This window comes from Chionomys nivalis, chromosome 15 (assembly GCF_950005125.1).
Source record: "Chionomys nivalis chromosome 15, mChiNiv1.1, whole genome shotgun sequence".
Classification (NCBI taxonomy): Eukaryota; Metazoa; Chordata; class Mammalia; order Rodentia; family Cricetidae; genus Chionomys; species Chionomys nivalis.
This window is the reverse complement of record NC_080100.1, coordinates 52,473,128-52,488,821: the sequence shown is the minus strand read 5'-3', so window position 1 is coordinate 52,488,821 and position 15,694 is coordinate 52,473,128. Positions and strand designations below refer to the sequence as shown.

General features: G+C 45.6%; 1 protein-coding gene across 1 annotated transcript in view; it reads right to left on the bottom strand.

Moving 5' to 3' along the window:
* Positions 1 to 1,334: 1,334 nt before the first annotated feature.
* Cmya5 (cardiomyopathy associated 5) overlaps positions 1,335 to 15,694 on the bottom strand; it is a 99,859-nt gene continuing 85,499 nt past the window's right edge. The window contains exons 10-13 of the mRNA XM_057789579.1: positions 11,464 to 11,597; positions 10,217 to 10,316; positions 7,647 to 7,820; positions 1,335 to 2,310 (exon numbers count right to left, since the gene is read on the bottom strand). Of these exons, the coding sequence (XP_057645562.1) occupies positions 2,064 to 2,310; positions 7,647 to 7,820; positions 10,217 to 10,316; positions 11,464 to 11,597 (655 nt within the window). The 3' untranslated portion in view covers positions 1,335 to 2,063. The remainder of the gene's footprint in view (positions 2,311 to 7,646; positions 7,821 to 10,216; positions 10,317 to 11,463; positions 11,598 to 15,694) is intronic.

Genomic DNA, 15,694 nt, shown 5'->3' with positions numbered 1-15,694 from the left:
TTGCACGTGGTTTTGGCAGAGCACGGGAGGGTCAGAGAGCTGAATTTCAAAGGTTAGGGCTAGTTGCAGAGTTAGAGTCTCCCACAAACCATCCTCACTACCACAAACAAGATTTGAGCTTCCTCGTATCACGGCTTCCAACACACAGTTACAGTGATTTAAGCCTGGAGACAATGTGGAAACCACATGAATCAACAGTGTGTGTGTGGAGGGGGGGTGTAAAAATGTTAATACGTGAGTTGTCGGGACCCCTGTGATGCCGAACTTTCGTCATCTTTACCAGAAACAAAGCTGTCCCAGGAACATGAATAGTTGGGTGCTCAAGAGTTCTCTCAGCAACTGGACACGTGTTCATTCATGGGTAGGAAATGCAGTGAGCTGAGAAGGGATTTCAGAAACCTGTGAGATCGAAAGAAAGCTGCCAGTTTAAAAGGGATGGTGTCTGGTTTTTAAAGTATTGTGTTGGTTTGTGGACTTAAGGTGACAATACTTCAGGCTTTAGGGAAGTGTTCCCAGAAGAACAATAGGAACATGTTCTACTTTGCTCTAACTTTGATGAAGAATTGCCCCTTTACTGTTGTTAAGTGTACATGCAGAGAGAGAGAGAGAGAGAGAGAGAGAGAGAGAGAGCAACCACAGCATTATTCTTCCTTTTACGGGGCTCTATAGAGCAGGTACAGGTCCAGACTGGGATTTTTAGGTATTAAAAATGTATTTTAGAATGTATCAGGAGAAAAAGGTAAAATGTTATTTCTGAAATCAAGAAAATAACTGAACTGCCAAGCACAGAGACACACACTTCTAATCCCAGCGCTCAGGAGGCAGAGGCAGGCAGAGCTCTGAGTATAAAGCCAGTCTGATCTCCAGAGTGAATTCCAAGTTAGCCAGGACTAGAGCCTAGTTTTTAAAAAAGGAAGGAAGGGAGGGAGGGAGGGAGGGAGGGAGGGAGGGAGGGAGGGAGGGAAGGAAGGAAGGAAGGAAGGAAGGAAGGAAGGAAGGAAGGAAAAAGAGAAGGAAGAAAGGGAGGGAGCAAGGGAGGGAGAGAGAAAAATAACTTGAGTGTATAATATTAAAACAAAACCTTAAATATAATTAAAGCATTTCCATTGTTGAGAGCAGAATCAATCAGCTCTGCGTGCCTTCTAGGTCCAGGAATTTTGCATACATACTTTAGGAAGATTTTTGAGAACTTTCAGTATAGAGAGCTAAAAAAATACATAAGCCTACTTTTTCATAAGAAGAGATGCACAATTCCTGATGGCTGACTTTGTGAGCAACCGTACAGGTTCTATGGTCTGGGAGCATTTTTATTTCTAAAAAAAAAAAATCTCTGTGCAAAACCGGCTAATGAGAATCAATAGTAGCATTGTCCCCCTGGAATGTGATGGCATTTTTTCTCCACTGTGTCCTGGTCCAGAGATGCTGGACGAAGCTATGTGCAATAAGTTCACACAATAGATTGTATTTTATGAGAGTCTAGCCATTTATTTAACAAAGTGGAAACCTCTGTTATCTAGTATTTTTCTACTTTGAAAATTTCAGAGAAGTGGGGTTTATGTTCTACAGCATATACAACAGTAAAAGAATTCGTTGTAAATTTAGATCGGCTAAAACATTTTCTCTAATGACTAGGATTCATTATTCTTCAGTGAAGTAAGGTGACATTTTCTTGTGGAAGAAGCCTGTGTCTCTTTGTCAGAGGAGATGTGACACTAACAAACCTCTCCTCTCTAGCCTGGCTACCTGGGGATTTGTTTGACCGATAAAACAGGCAGAAGTCCATTTCTCTGGATTTGGTTCCCAGGTCAAATACAAAGCCTTCGAATTTAGTCAACAAGGCCAACTGTGAACCGAAGGGTGGAGGCTGTGTCTGCACCGTCTCCACTTACCCACTCCGTAAGGTCACGGGGTCCCTGGCTTTCCTGCCATGCTGACCCTGGCACCCTTAGCTATTGTTCGAGCAGGTGTGTGGGAGACCATCTGAATAACGGTACCTGAGAGAGAATGACAGCTCTCCACCCCAAACCTAAATTCTCACTCTCATAAACTCTGAAGACCCAGTATCACTTGTGCCTGGCAGAGTCTGGGGGCTCTAAGCCCAGATGAAGAGTACATTTCCCAGGCTTCTCCAGGGCGAAGGCAGGATGGACGCCCTCGCTAAATCGATGCCTCACGATGAAGAGCAGCTGTCCACTCTCCGCGTTTATAAATAGAAGTCTCTGGTTGGTGTAGTCCAGGAGAATACCCACTCGGCCTGGACGCTCGGTCGCCTGTACCTCGCTCACAACACCACTATAGAAAAACGTGTACCTGAAAGGAAACAGAACGAGAATTTCAATTTTTCAAAATCTCTGGGAATCCTTAAGATTTGAAAAGAAAAATCACTTGGAAATAATCAGGGCCTCGGCTTGTCAGTTTAGCTCACAGGGATGAGTGGCAGTGATGCTGGCCTCGGTGCTTTTTGCTGGAGCCCTTCTAGGCAGCGGCATGCCTAGTGCATCCAGCAGAGATGCTTCGTCATCCTTCTGCTGCTCCGTATTAGGGGGCAGTCCCAGAATAACCAGCCTGTGCCACCCCTGTGATTCTTCTCCACCTTCTAATTCTTTCCCAGCTGCCCACGTGCATTCACTGTCGCATTCACGGCGTGTCATTCTTCCCAACAAAACTCCTTTGAGGCTGCCATGCACTTAAACGGTACTGTGGGCTTGCCTTCCATACAACGTATTAATTTTACATTTTTAAAGATTTATAGGTAACTTACGTAAGGGCCTTTATGAAGCTTAAGAGCAATGCCATTAGTTCTTGCCACTTCAAGCTCTGAATAAAGCCCCACTTTGCCCAAACCAATTTCCCCCTTTTATCTCTAAGTTTTCAGCAGCCAGAGGGAGCTTTAGTGTTACCCTCCAATACAAACACATCCACACGGGTTGTACCGTGTACCATGTACCTCGTTCCTCTCTAGGCCCTCTGGGGAATGTGGGGGCAGACGAGCTCACACTAGGCCACCAGGAATGGGCAGGACAGGAGTGTGTGGGAAGAGGAAGGAGAAAGCTCAGTAGATAGAGTAGCAAGAGCAAAATGGGCGTGGACGTGGGAAAGAGCAGTCGCCATCTGCCCGGCAGGCTGGCGAGGACATGGGACCCTGACAATAGATCTGGGTAGTGTATTCAAGGTGGCAGAGACCCCCAGGCTAGGCAGTTCGAGTATTAAAAGTTGGAATTCTGGATGATTCTTGTTTGAATAGAGACCAGCAGTCCCAAATAGGGACAGTAGCCACTAACTACATCTGGCCACTTAAAACGAACATTTAATGATGTATAAAATTCAGATTATCAGCCTTACCAGTCACAGTTCAAGAAGAGCTGTGACACCATTTTTCTGTTATTATAGAAGGTACTATTGTACAACACAAGTCTAGACCAGTGGTTCTCAACCTTCCTAACACAGTTCTTCTTGTTGTGGTGACCCCAGACCATAAAACTAGTTTCATTGTTGCTTCATAAGTATGATTTTGCTATTATTATGACTCATAAAGTTATCTGTTTTCTGAAGGTCTTAGGTGCCCTGGTGAAAGGGTCATTTGACCCTTCTCCCAGGGATCGGGACACATACGTTGAAGACTACTGGTCTAGAAGGTTCTGAATGACCCAGTGAACTGATGTCCTTCACCTGTGGTTTGGCCAATCACCAGTCAGTCCCGAGATGATCCCCATTATAGTGGCAAGAGGGAAATACACCCCTTAAAATCTTGACCCCATCAGTCTCAGGAGACCTGGGGTACATTCCTGCTTCTGTTGTTTCCTTCATTAGCATACCAATTTCTCGTGGAACTCTTCAGTGAGGGGACCTGCAATTCTCACAGGCTTTTGTCTCTTCGGTCCTGGTCACCAGGATGGTGGGTCCCTCAGGAAATAGGGGCTCCATAGAGGGCAGTTAGGCCACTGGGGAGCCCTTCAAAGGGGGTAGGAAGACTGTGATTCCTTCCTCCTTGTTTTTGCACACCAGCCTTAAGAGACAGTTTTCCTCTGCCTCATGCTGTCACAAGGCCCAAAGCAACCATGACTGTCAGCTAAACAGAAGGTCTTCTTTTGGCTCGCTTGGGCGTGACCCCACTCCCCCCATTTGCCTGTCCCCATTTGGGACTGCTGATGTCTATTCAAACAAGAACCCTCCAGAAGCCCGACTGTGGCTATGACTCTCAGACTTCCTGCCCTGGGGCTTCCATCACCCTGAACACAGCTGACCCCTTTTTACACAATAAACAACTTCCCTCCTCCCTTTGCCTGGTTATTACTTCCTGGTTTCCCTTCTTCCCTGTGTCCTGTAAGTTCTGTTAGCACCAGAGATATCTGTGGGTATATTTTAGAAGAAAATGGGGGGGGGGTATGATAAAATAATGTTTGAAAACACTGTGGCCTTGAGGTAAACAGCAAAGTGGAGAAGGACAAGGAATGGAACCACTGGTGTCTCCCAGGATCATCTTATGCTTAGGTTCAATCAAGAGCCACAGAACCGGTTTAAAGTCACTGAACTAGAAAACTGAGAACCACAGGAGGGCTTGCTGTGCTGCACCCCCAGAATCCTGAAGGGCACAAGTGCCTCGTGTGGCACCATCAGAGCATGAAATCAAGGCACCTGAGACTGGCCACCATGCTGCAACCACAAAGGTAGGAATATTGGCTTCCCAGAAGGCCACACCGGGCTGAAAGAAACAGTGACGAAAGATACAGGAAGAACTCGTCACAAAATGAACAATTGTGTTTCCTACAAAGTTAGTCCTGGGAACTTGTGATTGGAGGGTTTGAGGCTAGCCTTTGGTTTGTGTTCTCAAGTACGTAAAAGATCATCATTATCACCACCACCATCACCCCCATCATCATCACCATCATCATCACCAACACCATCATCATCATCACTACCATCACCATCATCATCATCACCACCATCATTATCACCACCATCACCATCATCACCATCACCACCACCATCACCATCATCACCATCATTACCATCACCAACACCATCATCATCATCACCATCATCATCATCACCACCATCATCATCATTATCACCACCATCACCATCATCATCATCATCACCATCATTATCACCATCACCAATACCATCATCATCATCATCACCATCATCATCATCATCACCATCATCATCATCATCATCACCACCACCATCATCATCATCATCACCATCATCATCATCATCACCACCAACATCATCATCACCACCATCACCATCATCATTATCATCACCATCATTATCACCATCACCATCATCATCATCATCACCACCATCACCATCATCATAACCATCACCAACACCATCATCATCATCACAACCATCACCATCATCATCATCACCATCATCATCATCACCACCAACATCATCATCACCACCATCACCAACATCATCATCACCATCATCATCACCACCACCATCCCCATCAACATCATCACCATCATCATCATCACCACCATCATCATCATCACCACCATCATCATCATCACCACCACCATCACCATCAACATCACTACCATCATCATCATCACCACCATCACCATCATCATCACCATCACCATCATCATCACCATCATCATCATCACCATTGTCATCATCACCATCATCACCACCACCATCATCATCACCACCATCATCATCATCACCACCACCATCAACATCACCACCATCATCATCATTATCACCACCATCACCATCAACATCATCACCATCATCATCACCATCAACATCATCACCACCATCATCAACATCATCACCACCGCTGCAGGGAGCACTTATGAGCCACCATGCCTGCGTGCTACTGTACACATGCAGACGTCAGAGCGGAGCTTTTGGCAATGGCTCTCTCCTTCTACCATGGATGCCAGAGCTTACACTCAAGTTGGCAGGCTTGCACAGGAAGCACTCAGCCATGGAACCATCTTATCAGCCTAAAGAGGTTTGTTTTTTATTAATACCTATTTGGGCTCCTATAATTGCTGAATGTAAATTCCAAGTTTAAATGATTTTAAACTCTGGGCAGGGGCTGAATCCTGACACAGCACTGAATATCAATTAATCATAATTGCTCTGACTTGATGCAGTGTGACTTTAAATAGCACTTGGAGATGGCACCCTCATGAACCATCTCAGAGAGTCAAGCTGTCAAGGAGAACACAGGAGGAAATGCACAGCTGAAGATATGCAAAATCCCAGGCTGGGGGCCTTTCCTGAGAGCCCACAGCAGGAGTACCAAAGGACACTCTTCAAAGTCTATCACTGGAATAAAGCCTGCCACTTGGGTCACATCTTCCAATGCCAAAGCTCTTCCTTGTCTTTGATTTTATGAAACCCTACAACCCCAAAAGGTAGCAGGCCAGGCCTCAACCCTACCAAGCCTTAGTCTATGTCAAGCACTGGTAAACCAAGGCCTTTTGAGATAGACAAAATGCATGAAAGATTGATCAAAGGGTTAACAAACGAATGGAGAGTAACCAATAGGAGGCAGAATCAAGGGTAAAGACAGGACAAAATTCAGACCATCCTGTAAGCATACTTCAGTCATGGTATGTTCTCCTGTGCCCTCAAGACTAACACAGGCTAATGGCTTTGAATATGCACCCACCAAACAATATGGGTTTGTTTTGTAAACTTATCTATAAAGAGACAGAAAAAAATATCTTGACACGTGACAGCTAATTTGTCTCTCTCCAATCTACCACATTAGTGCAAAAGTAGCCATAGGCAATACATAAATAAACGAAAATGACTGCCTTCTAATAAAACTTTATTTACCAAAAAGCTAGCATGGACCAGGTTTGACTTATGTGCTATAATTTGTCAGTTTCTGTTATAAATCAATGCTGGACAGGGTGCCAGGGAGCCACCTCTTTCTCACTCCCACCAAGTCCTTCTCTGTAGAGGGAGCTCGAGCATTATTGTGGTACTTCTCTCCATCCTGGGTCCTTCTGAGCATTATTGTGGTACTTCTCTTCAACCCAGATCCCTCTGGGAATCACTGTGGTACTTCTCTCCACCCTGGGTCCCTCTCAGCATCACTGTGGTACTTCTCTCCATCCTGGGTCCCTCTGAGCATCGTTGTGGTACTTCTCTCCACCTCGGGTCCCTCTGAGCATCACTGTGGTACTTCTCTCCACCATGGGTCCCTCTGAGTATCATTGTGGTACTTTTCTCTCCACCCCGGGTCCCTCTAAGCATCACTGTGGTACTTCTTTACAACCCGGGTCCCTCTGAGCATCATTGTGGTACTTCTCTACACCCTGGGTTGAGTTTAGAAGGGAAAACTTCCAGATTCCTCCTTTCCCTACCTCTTTATCTTGGCTGATGAGGGAATATAACACCCTTCTCTGCCTCTTCAGACATAAGTTGTGCCCCACAGAGCAGGAAAGCTGGTCCCATCCAGGCTCTGGCTGGGTCTATATGGCTGAATATAAGAAGCCCTCTTGTCTAGTTTCTGTGGTAATCAGAATGACGCTTTAACCGCCACACCCTTTGTGCTTGCTGTCTTACTTAGTTTAGAAGTTGGGCAAAGACATAAGTTCCCCATTAGGTCCCTGCCTAGATACTGCAAGTGACCTTTTGATTAAGTTAGGAAAGCCAGGGCACCAGCTTACCTCTGTGGCTCAGAGCAATGCATGTACCACGAGGTCTCCCCTTGTCCCAGGGCCCCAGCCCTCACAGCCGAGCTGGAGCAAATGCCAAGTCGATAAGCTGGACAGTCTGTGACTGTGGTCTCCCAGTAATGCTGGCCACAGGCAGGCAGTTCCTCCCCCAGCACAGAGGGGATCCTGTAAGCAACGTTGATGAGCTCGAGGTTAGCACAGAAACCACCAGCCTTTGCCCCATGCACATCAACCTTACATGCCCCTTTAGGCAGAGGTCTGACTTCAGAAACTGATGACAATTGACTAAAGACACCATCTGTTCCTTATGCTCTGAACCCTGGCCAGACCGACCCAGGATTCACCAACCTCCAGCACGAATTTGACATATGCCCACTGTCTTATGCATGCACATATGGTACATAGTAAAGGGTCTGGGCACCAGGCGATGAGTGGCAATGGCAGGAAGGGAAAGAGCTGCTATAACCTCTGCTCTTAGGGAAGCGGAAGGGAGAGAACAGAGGCAGGTGGGAGAGCATGGCTTACAGAGTTTTCCTCTTCCAGAACCTGCAAAAATAAAGGTGGAATCTCCAGAACTTTTCACATTTTGGGTTTTTGCCACAAGGGCTCAAACTCCATGATGCACCTGCCTCAGCCTCCTGAATGTTGGGATTAAAGATGTGCACGGTCAAATTCAGCCTTTCAAACCTTCTAAAACTGAATTCCAGTATGAGCTGACCTTCCTTGTGGCAGTGACCCCATGGGGCACAGCTTTAAAATGTGAAGACAGCAGGCAAGGCCAGAGCAGAGTATAGAACTGAGCAGTGTGACCGTGGCTTTGGAGAGGTGCTCCACCGTCGCCGTGGTTCAGGGGCCTCCGGGAGGTGAGGTCAAGGCCTCTTTCTGCCTGAGCCTGGAATGAGCCCGAGCCCTTGCAACCACGGACACATGACCTTGTATGCATGGGTTGCTCAGTGGTGCTGGAAAATGGCTGAGACAGCAAGGAGGTGTTTTTAACTTCTCAGTGTTAATATTCAGTCAGCACCCCTCCCTCTGCCCTTGAACAGATGAGAAAATGATTAATACAAGTAAATGTATTTCACAGGCTCCGTGTCTTTACCCAATAACTTCATTTTAGAGAAGTGCCAACTGACAAACCCTCACTCCCTGGAGTAAAGCCAGGCTCCCTGATATTTACGATCTTATTTTCATACTAATAATAAATAAACAAAATTCTATAAAAATACATTCCAGTTTCTATCAGATACCATCTGTGAACTCTTAACAATTCCAGTCTACTTCCTTTTTTTATTACTTTTAAAAGAAACCCCACATACTTCTCTTTTTAAGATTTATTTTTTTGAATTATATGTGTGTATTGTTTTGCGTGTGGATTTGTGAACATGAGGGCAGGAGCCCACACAGGCCAGAAGATGGCATTAGACCCCGAGAATTTTGAGTGGCAGGTGTTGTGAGCTGCCCAACATGAGTGCTGAGGATCTAATTCAGATCATCTTAACCTCTGAACATCTTTCCAGCCCCACCACATCTACTCTGCAATCGTTTTTTAAACTCGTTTTCTCAATCCGTGAATGGGTATAATTTTAGCATATCAGTGTCCTCTGCAGCATGTGTCTGAAAAGTTTGCTGCTATGGAAAAGTCTTTGTACACCGTAAATAGGTATCACTCTCATTGGTTTATAAAGACCTGATTGGGCAGGAGAGCCAGACTAGGAGGATGCTGGGAAGAAAGACAGAGTCTCAAGGTTGCCAGGAAACACCATGAGATGCAGACCAAGCAGGATGGGAAGTATGTAGATGAGGTAATAAATAAATAAATAAATAAATAAATAAATAAATAAATAAATGCCTTGTGGCTGCATATAGATTGATGGAAATGGGTTAATATAGGAACTAGAAAAAAAAAAGCCTAAGTTACTGGTCAAGCATCTATAATTGCTAAGTCTCAGTGAGGTTATTTGGGAGTGGCTGCCAGGACAGAGAAACTCTACCTACACTTTGCCCATACCTTCTCCCATTTGGCCATTTCAACCCTCAAGATAGCTGAGCGAGAAAGAGAGACAGAGACAGAGACAGAGAGAAATAGAGATGGAGACAGATGAGGGGCAGGTAAATTGCCAGGCTTCCCAAGCTTTTGGTTCCTGTTTTCTTTGATGTTACTGCCTTTTGTGGGGGCTACTGGAGGGCAAGATTCTGTGACTAGAACTAAAAACTCAATAAAGTATCTCATTCCTATCCAAGTGGTCAATACCTGGGTTGCTACAGAAAATAAGAGAATCATCACTGGCTTCCGTTTTCCATTGAACCAAAGATAATACCTTAAAGTAGCCAGTGTTTCAACCAAAACCATCTGTGTTTAGGGTCCCAGTAAAAACATTGACACTGCTCCAGGTTGTGAGCTATGTGTGTCACTGCACACCTCACAGTGAACAGTGCCTGTTGCACATATATTCTTCACATAACTGGGCAAGCTCGTTAAACCAAGAATGCACTCAGTTGATACAGTCCTGGGGAAACCCATCTACAGCAGCATCAGCCCAGCTACGGTTGCTTCTACTCACTCCGTCAGCCGCCTCCTCTCAGAAAAGCTGATCACCGTTCCATTAGAGGAGATCTGGAGAGCTGGGTGAGCTGTTTCTCTCAACAAGAGAAATCTGGTTCCTATGGGAGAAAATATGATGACAGCATTGTCACAATGCCAAGCACTAGGCCAGTCCACACATGTCAAACCACGGGCTCCCATTCTCCCAAAGTCAATGTCCTGACTCTGTGCTTGGAAGTCACAGCTGCAACTCCCCATGAGTAAGCATTAGTGGATGCCCTGGGCTGGTCACACCCACCTCCTGCTGCAGGTGGGGTCTATGCTAGGCAATGTCTGCTCCTTGTAGCATCCTCATCACCTGGAAATGAAGACCCTACCCTGGATCTATTGAGTCGGAATGTCTACTTGAACAAAATGCTCAAAGAGCTGGGCGTGCTTTAAAATTGGGACATATTAGAAGAGCCCACAGAGGCTCCAACGATGGAAAGTACACGCAGAGTACTGAGACAATGGGAAACCATCCCTGGCTAGGCAGCTCTCCCATCTTTGCCTACAACTCATGCAAGCCCTACCACCACCACAAACAGGGCATGGCACAGTGACGTAATGTGCCCCCCTCAGTATTGTGTCATCTGTGGATCCACGATGAGACAGCATAATTTCCACCTTCCCATCCCTCATTCCTCATAATTGAAAACTACCCAATGTTTCTGGTTAACATTCTCTGGGGATGTCCCCCCGAAATGTTACTGGACTGTTTTATCACGTATTTGAATTATTCATTTGTTCATTAATTTGTTGGCTCACTCATTTGACAAACATTAATGAGCACAAACGAGGATAAGAAGAACAAAACTAGAAACCCGTCACAGAGTTCAAAGGATAAGAGAATGAGAAAATCACTACACACATCCCGCACCTACAAATTAAGTGCATTCTGAGTGAGTCACAAAGTGCCTGGGGAGATTTCTAAGACCCCAAATGCTCCAACTCGCCTCCAGATCAAATACGTCCATTTCTCTGGGGTGCGACCAGGAGATCGGTATCGTAAGTACTCTGGCTGATTGCTAAGCACAGCAAAGCTTGGGAACCTCTGAAGATTGCAAACAAAGGAGCCATTTTGTTGCTGGCTCAGGCTTGGGGGCCTTGTGGCAAAACCTCTCACTGACAGCAGCTGTGAAGTTGCCTCAGGTGTCTCCTCTGGATGGCAGAAGGGGAGGAATGGAAACACCCAGACATCCCTGCTTGGTGCTAAGCAGAAAGTACCTCTGGTAGAGATGAGGGCAGCTTCGCTCTGCTCGCTCGTCCCGAATGCGTTGATGGCTCTCACGGAGAATAAGTAATTGTCGTTGGGGTGCAGGTTGACTTTCAGCTGGAGTCCTTTGATTCCAGAGAACGATCTAAATACAAAAGGAAGATAATTCTGAAGATAACGCCATACAACTAATACTTCACTTCTGTAGGGAATGGACATCTTTCATTATCAACAAATAACTTACTTATTTTCTTCCCTTTCTAATCACTGACTTAGCAAAACTTAAAAAAGAAGAAAAAAACAGAAAAATCATCATTGTCCACTAAGACTGTTTCTATTTTTGATCACCTTTTGTTCAGTATATATTTTCCAGAATATTTGTCAGGACAAAAACAGACACCATTTTGAAAAACCTTCAGAAAAAAGAGAAAAAAAAGAATACTAGTGATCTTGTGTTTAATGAGCCCCAGGAACATGTTGTTTTCTTAATTGATTTTGGATGAGGTGACAGTTTTGGATTAAGATGATGGGAAGTCTGTTTACGACACAAAGGACCCCAATTATCTCATCATCAGATGCAAACTGTGAAAACTTCAGGGTGTGTGATGATTTTGCACCTGACTGCGCCAGCGCCACCCAGGTTAGCAAGACAGCAGCTCTTCCGAGAAGACAGTATCTTTTCAAAGAAACGATCTTGGCAAGAAAAGAGGGATTCTAATTGCCGCCTCCCCAAGTCCTCAAAGCAGCTATTATTCCTAAATTGCCCACTTAAATTAAAGGGGAAGCGCACCTAAGTGGCATTGGCCTGCAAGTGAACTGTGATAGCCCTACCATTTAAGCCAAGGAGGACTTGCTGAGTTTGAAGGTGGCGCTCTCCGGACCTGCTCATGAGCTGGAATGGCTTTAGGCTTCTTTCCCAGTCTCTTTTCTGTGTGATAATCTGGCCTAGAGCGTGGATACAAGCCCTCAGGCCTCTCCTTCAGAACGCACTTGGAGCAGCCTACAGAGTTGTGAGCGGCCTGGCTGCTGGAGTGTGGTGCTTTCCCGGAAGACAAAGGCACCCTGTTGTAGCTCACTCTCGGGGGCCATGGAGATTGTTATTGTTGTTATTAAAGAAATGTGGTATGAAAGCATTAAAATAAGATTTTTCAGCCCCAGGGGATTTCTACATTTTTTTTTTCCTCAATACCTGTGGGAAAGAATAACATGGAGAACCAGAAAAAGAGAAAATGCATTGTGGATTCAGAAAATAAACTACTTTAGATTATCGTCAGTGTTAGGGGTTGAACCTAGGGCCCATGCCTGTGCTCTAGCACTCCGCTAAACTGCATTCTCAGCCCTTGCTCTGTGGAGACAGAGGGTTACCATATAACCCAGGCTGGCCTCAAACCGATTCACAATCCTCCTGGCTGCTGCCTCCTGAGTGCTAAGATTAGGGGTGCTAAGATTCTAGGCTCAGACATCTGAAGACTAGAATGTCTTCAAGAAAAAACAATGAATGCAGTGCAATCCTGGCCCCGGCCCATGACTGCAAACACAAACTCGCAGTATGGGCCTCAGGAGGGTGGGGGGTAGGGAGCAGGTTGGTTCTGCAATTCTGCTGGGCAGTGCCTGGAAGAGGTCAGCACACACTCCTCAAATGATCCCGGTTGTTATTTCTGGACCCACCACCTCGCCAGGACTCCAGAGAGTGGTATATTTAGCTACGCTGAGAGCAGAGGGGTGAAATTGAGCCATTTGACCACTAATGACTCACTGCGCTATAGTTAATTGGTGAAAACCCATGTCCTACAGCGGCGAGTGTAATTCCCAACTAATATTCTAGAATATTAGCCCATGGCAGATGCATTGCTTGTCTTATTTAAGTTGACAGCCAAAGGAATGTTTTAAATAAACACTGATAAGAATCAGTAATAAAATTATTGTTTTAATACACACACTCAGCATGAACTGAATTTTACACTTCATCTGCTCATTAAATAACGTATGGGTTGTTCATTTGTCATTTTTGCCAGCCCTGCCACCCTAAAGCCTGGAGGGGAAGGGGCAGGGAAAGGAGAGGAAACTTTAGCCCCAGAGACTACACGTCATACAGCGGCCTCGTTTTGTAATGGCAGAGGTGTTATAGATCAAGGCTGTTTTCTGAAGTCTGTCGAGGAGAGCAAACGTCACGTACATCATTAACTTCACACCATGTACCATTACTTGGGTAAAGTACAAAGGTGAAATGGCGCCGAACTCAAAGCGCAGCATCCTATCCCGCCTTCATCACACGAGATGGCCACACAGGTGTGTACGGGGCCCTCACCCTGTCTGTAAAACAAGAGCACCAAGCATAAAACCAGAAGACAGAATGTGAGATGTGGTGGCATTTACTGTCGCAAGTCACTGCCCTCTGCCCGAGCACCAGGACAAAGGCAGGTACAAATGCGCTTTGTCCTGTCTCCTTACTAACCTAGATGTCACCCAAGTTCTCAAGTCAGCCGGGACCGTTCTTCAGCCAAATGAAAACCAAGTTTGCAATGCGAAGTCCCTTGCATGGCTTAGGACTCTTATACCTCAAAACCAAAATCCTGTCAGGATTTCAGCCGAATCCATGTGGAGCTTGGCCGAGACTCCAGTAGACTTGACCTAGACTCCAGTAGACTTGACCTAGACTCCAGTAGACTTGACCTAGACTCCAGTAGACTTGACCTAGACTCCACTAGACTTGACCTAGACTCCACTAGACTTGACCTAGACTCCACTAGACTTGACCTAGACTCCAGTAGACTTGCAGGCAGCCTGGAACTGGACTTAAAGCTGTGCCCAGCAAGTGTTCCAAGGACTCTTGCCTGCTCATCTCCCCAGCAGCAGGACAATTCTTGGTTAGGTTCCTGAGCCGTATAGCAGAGACTGAAAAGGCCCACTCAGCAGGCCACAGGGCTGCTTCCCAATGAAGGACACTGTCCTTCTCTGTAGCGTAGGAGAGCAGCTGAATGGAAGCCAGTGGGAAATGGTGTTTAAGGTAAGGAAGACGTACCTAACTTGAGTCCTATAACTCTACTCTTTCCAAGAAAAGACTAGGAGTTCCGCCCCATGAATGATGTTGGAGAACAGTTCATTTCAGGTAGGGCTTGAAAATGAACTTTCAGGAAGAAATCTTTCGGGACGTCGTGTTTAGAAGAGAAATTGCTAAAAGCATTCCCACTAAGTCAGAAAGAGAGATAAGGTTAAAAATTAAATTGGGAGGTAGGAGGAAAAAAAAAAACTCCTGCCATCTGCAGATGAGATGCCTATTTATCTAGAATCAGCTGAAAAATTCTTCCCTAAGAGTATCCGGTAGGATGGTTAGATACGAAACTAACATAAGAAGCCAGGGTCCAGTTGCCTCACAAGCTTGAAGCCCTAAGCTCCAACCCCAGTACCACCAGCACCTTCATAAAACATTACAACCAGACAGAAGATAGAACTGAAGCTGGGAGAACGGCAGCAGACATGAAGTGTGTAGAAAAACATATGAGTCCCACATTAGGGGCATCTGTTGATGCTACTGAAAGAGACATGCCATTTCTTTTGCAGGAAAACAAGGGGCCACCGCACCTTCAGTTTCCCCGAAGATAATCTATCAATTCAGCATACTCTCTGAAAACAACAAATTGTCCAGAGTCAGTTGGTGGAGGAAGCTACACAAGCTAACTCTAAAAATAAAATTCAAACTAGAAGTAGAAAAAAGCATGATGAGTGGACCACCTAAGCCCCAAGGACCCTAGACAGGAAAGCTCTGCACTGAACACAGTGTGGTGCTCACGCGTAAAGTTCAAGGTCAGAAATGGAGCCAAGTGCGCAGACTCTTGAGTAAGCATTTCAGATCACAAGAAGAAATAAGAACTTCTTTTTGAGACAACCAGATTACCATATGAGAGAGGGGAGAAGGGAAAAAGAGAAGGAAAGAGGGAAGGAGGGAAGGAGGGAGGGAGGGAGGGAAGGAGGGAGGGAGGGAAGGAGGGAGGGAGGAAGGGAGGGGGGAGGAGAGAGAGAGAGAGAGAGAGAGAGAGAGAGAGAGAGAGAGAGAGAACTGAGTGTAGTGGTCCGTACCTGTAACTTGCAATCCAGCACTTGAGAGGCAGAAACTGGGGGATTGCAGTAAATTCAAGGTCAGTCTGGTCTATATAGCAAATTCCATACCAGAAAGGGATACATAGTGAGATCCTGTCTCAGAATCAGTCAACCAATCAAATAAAGTTGGAATCTCTATTTCAT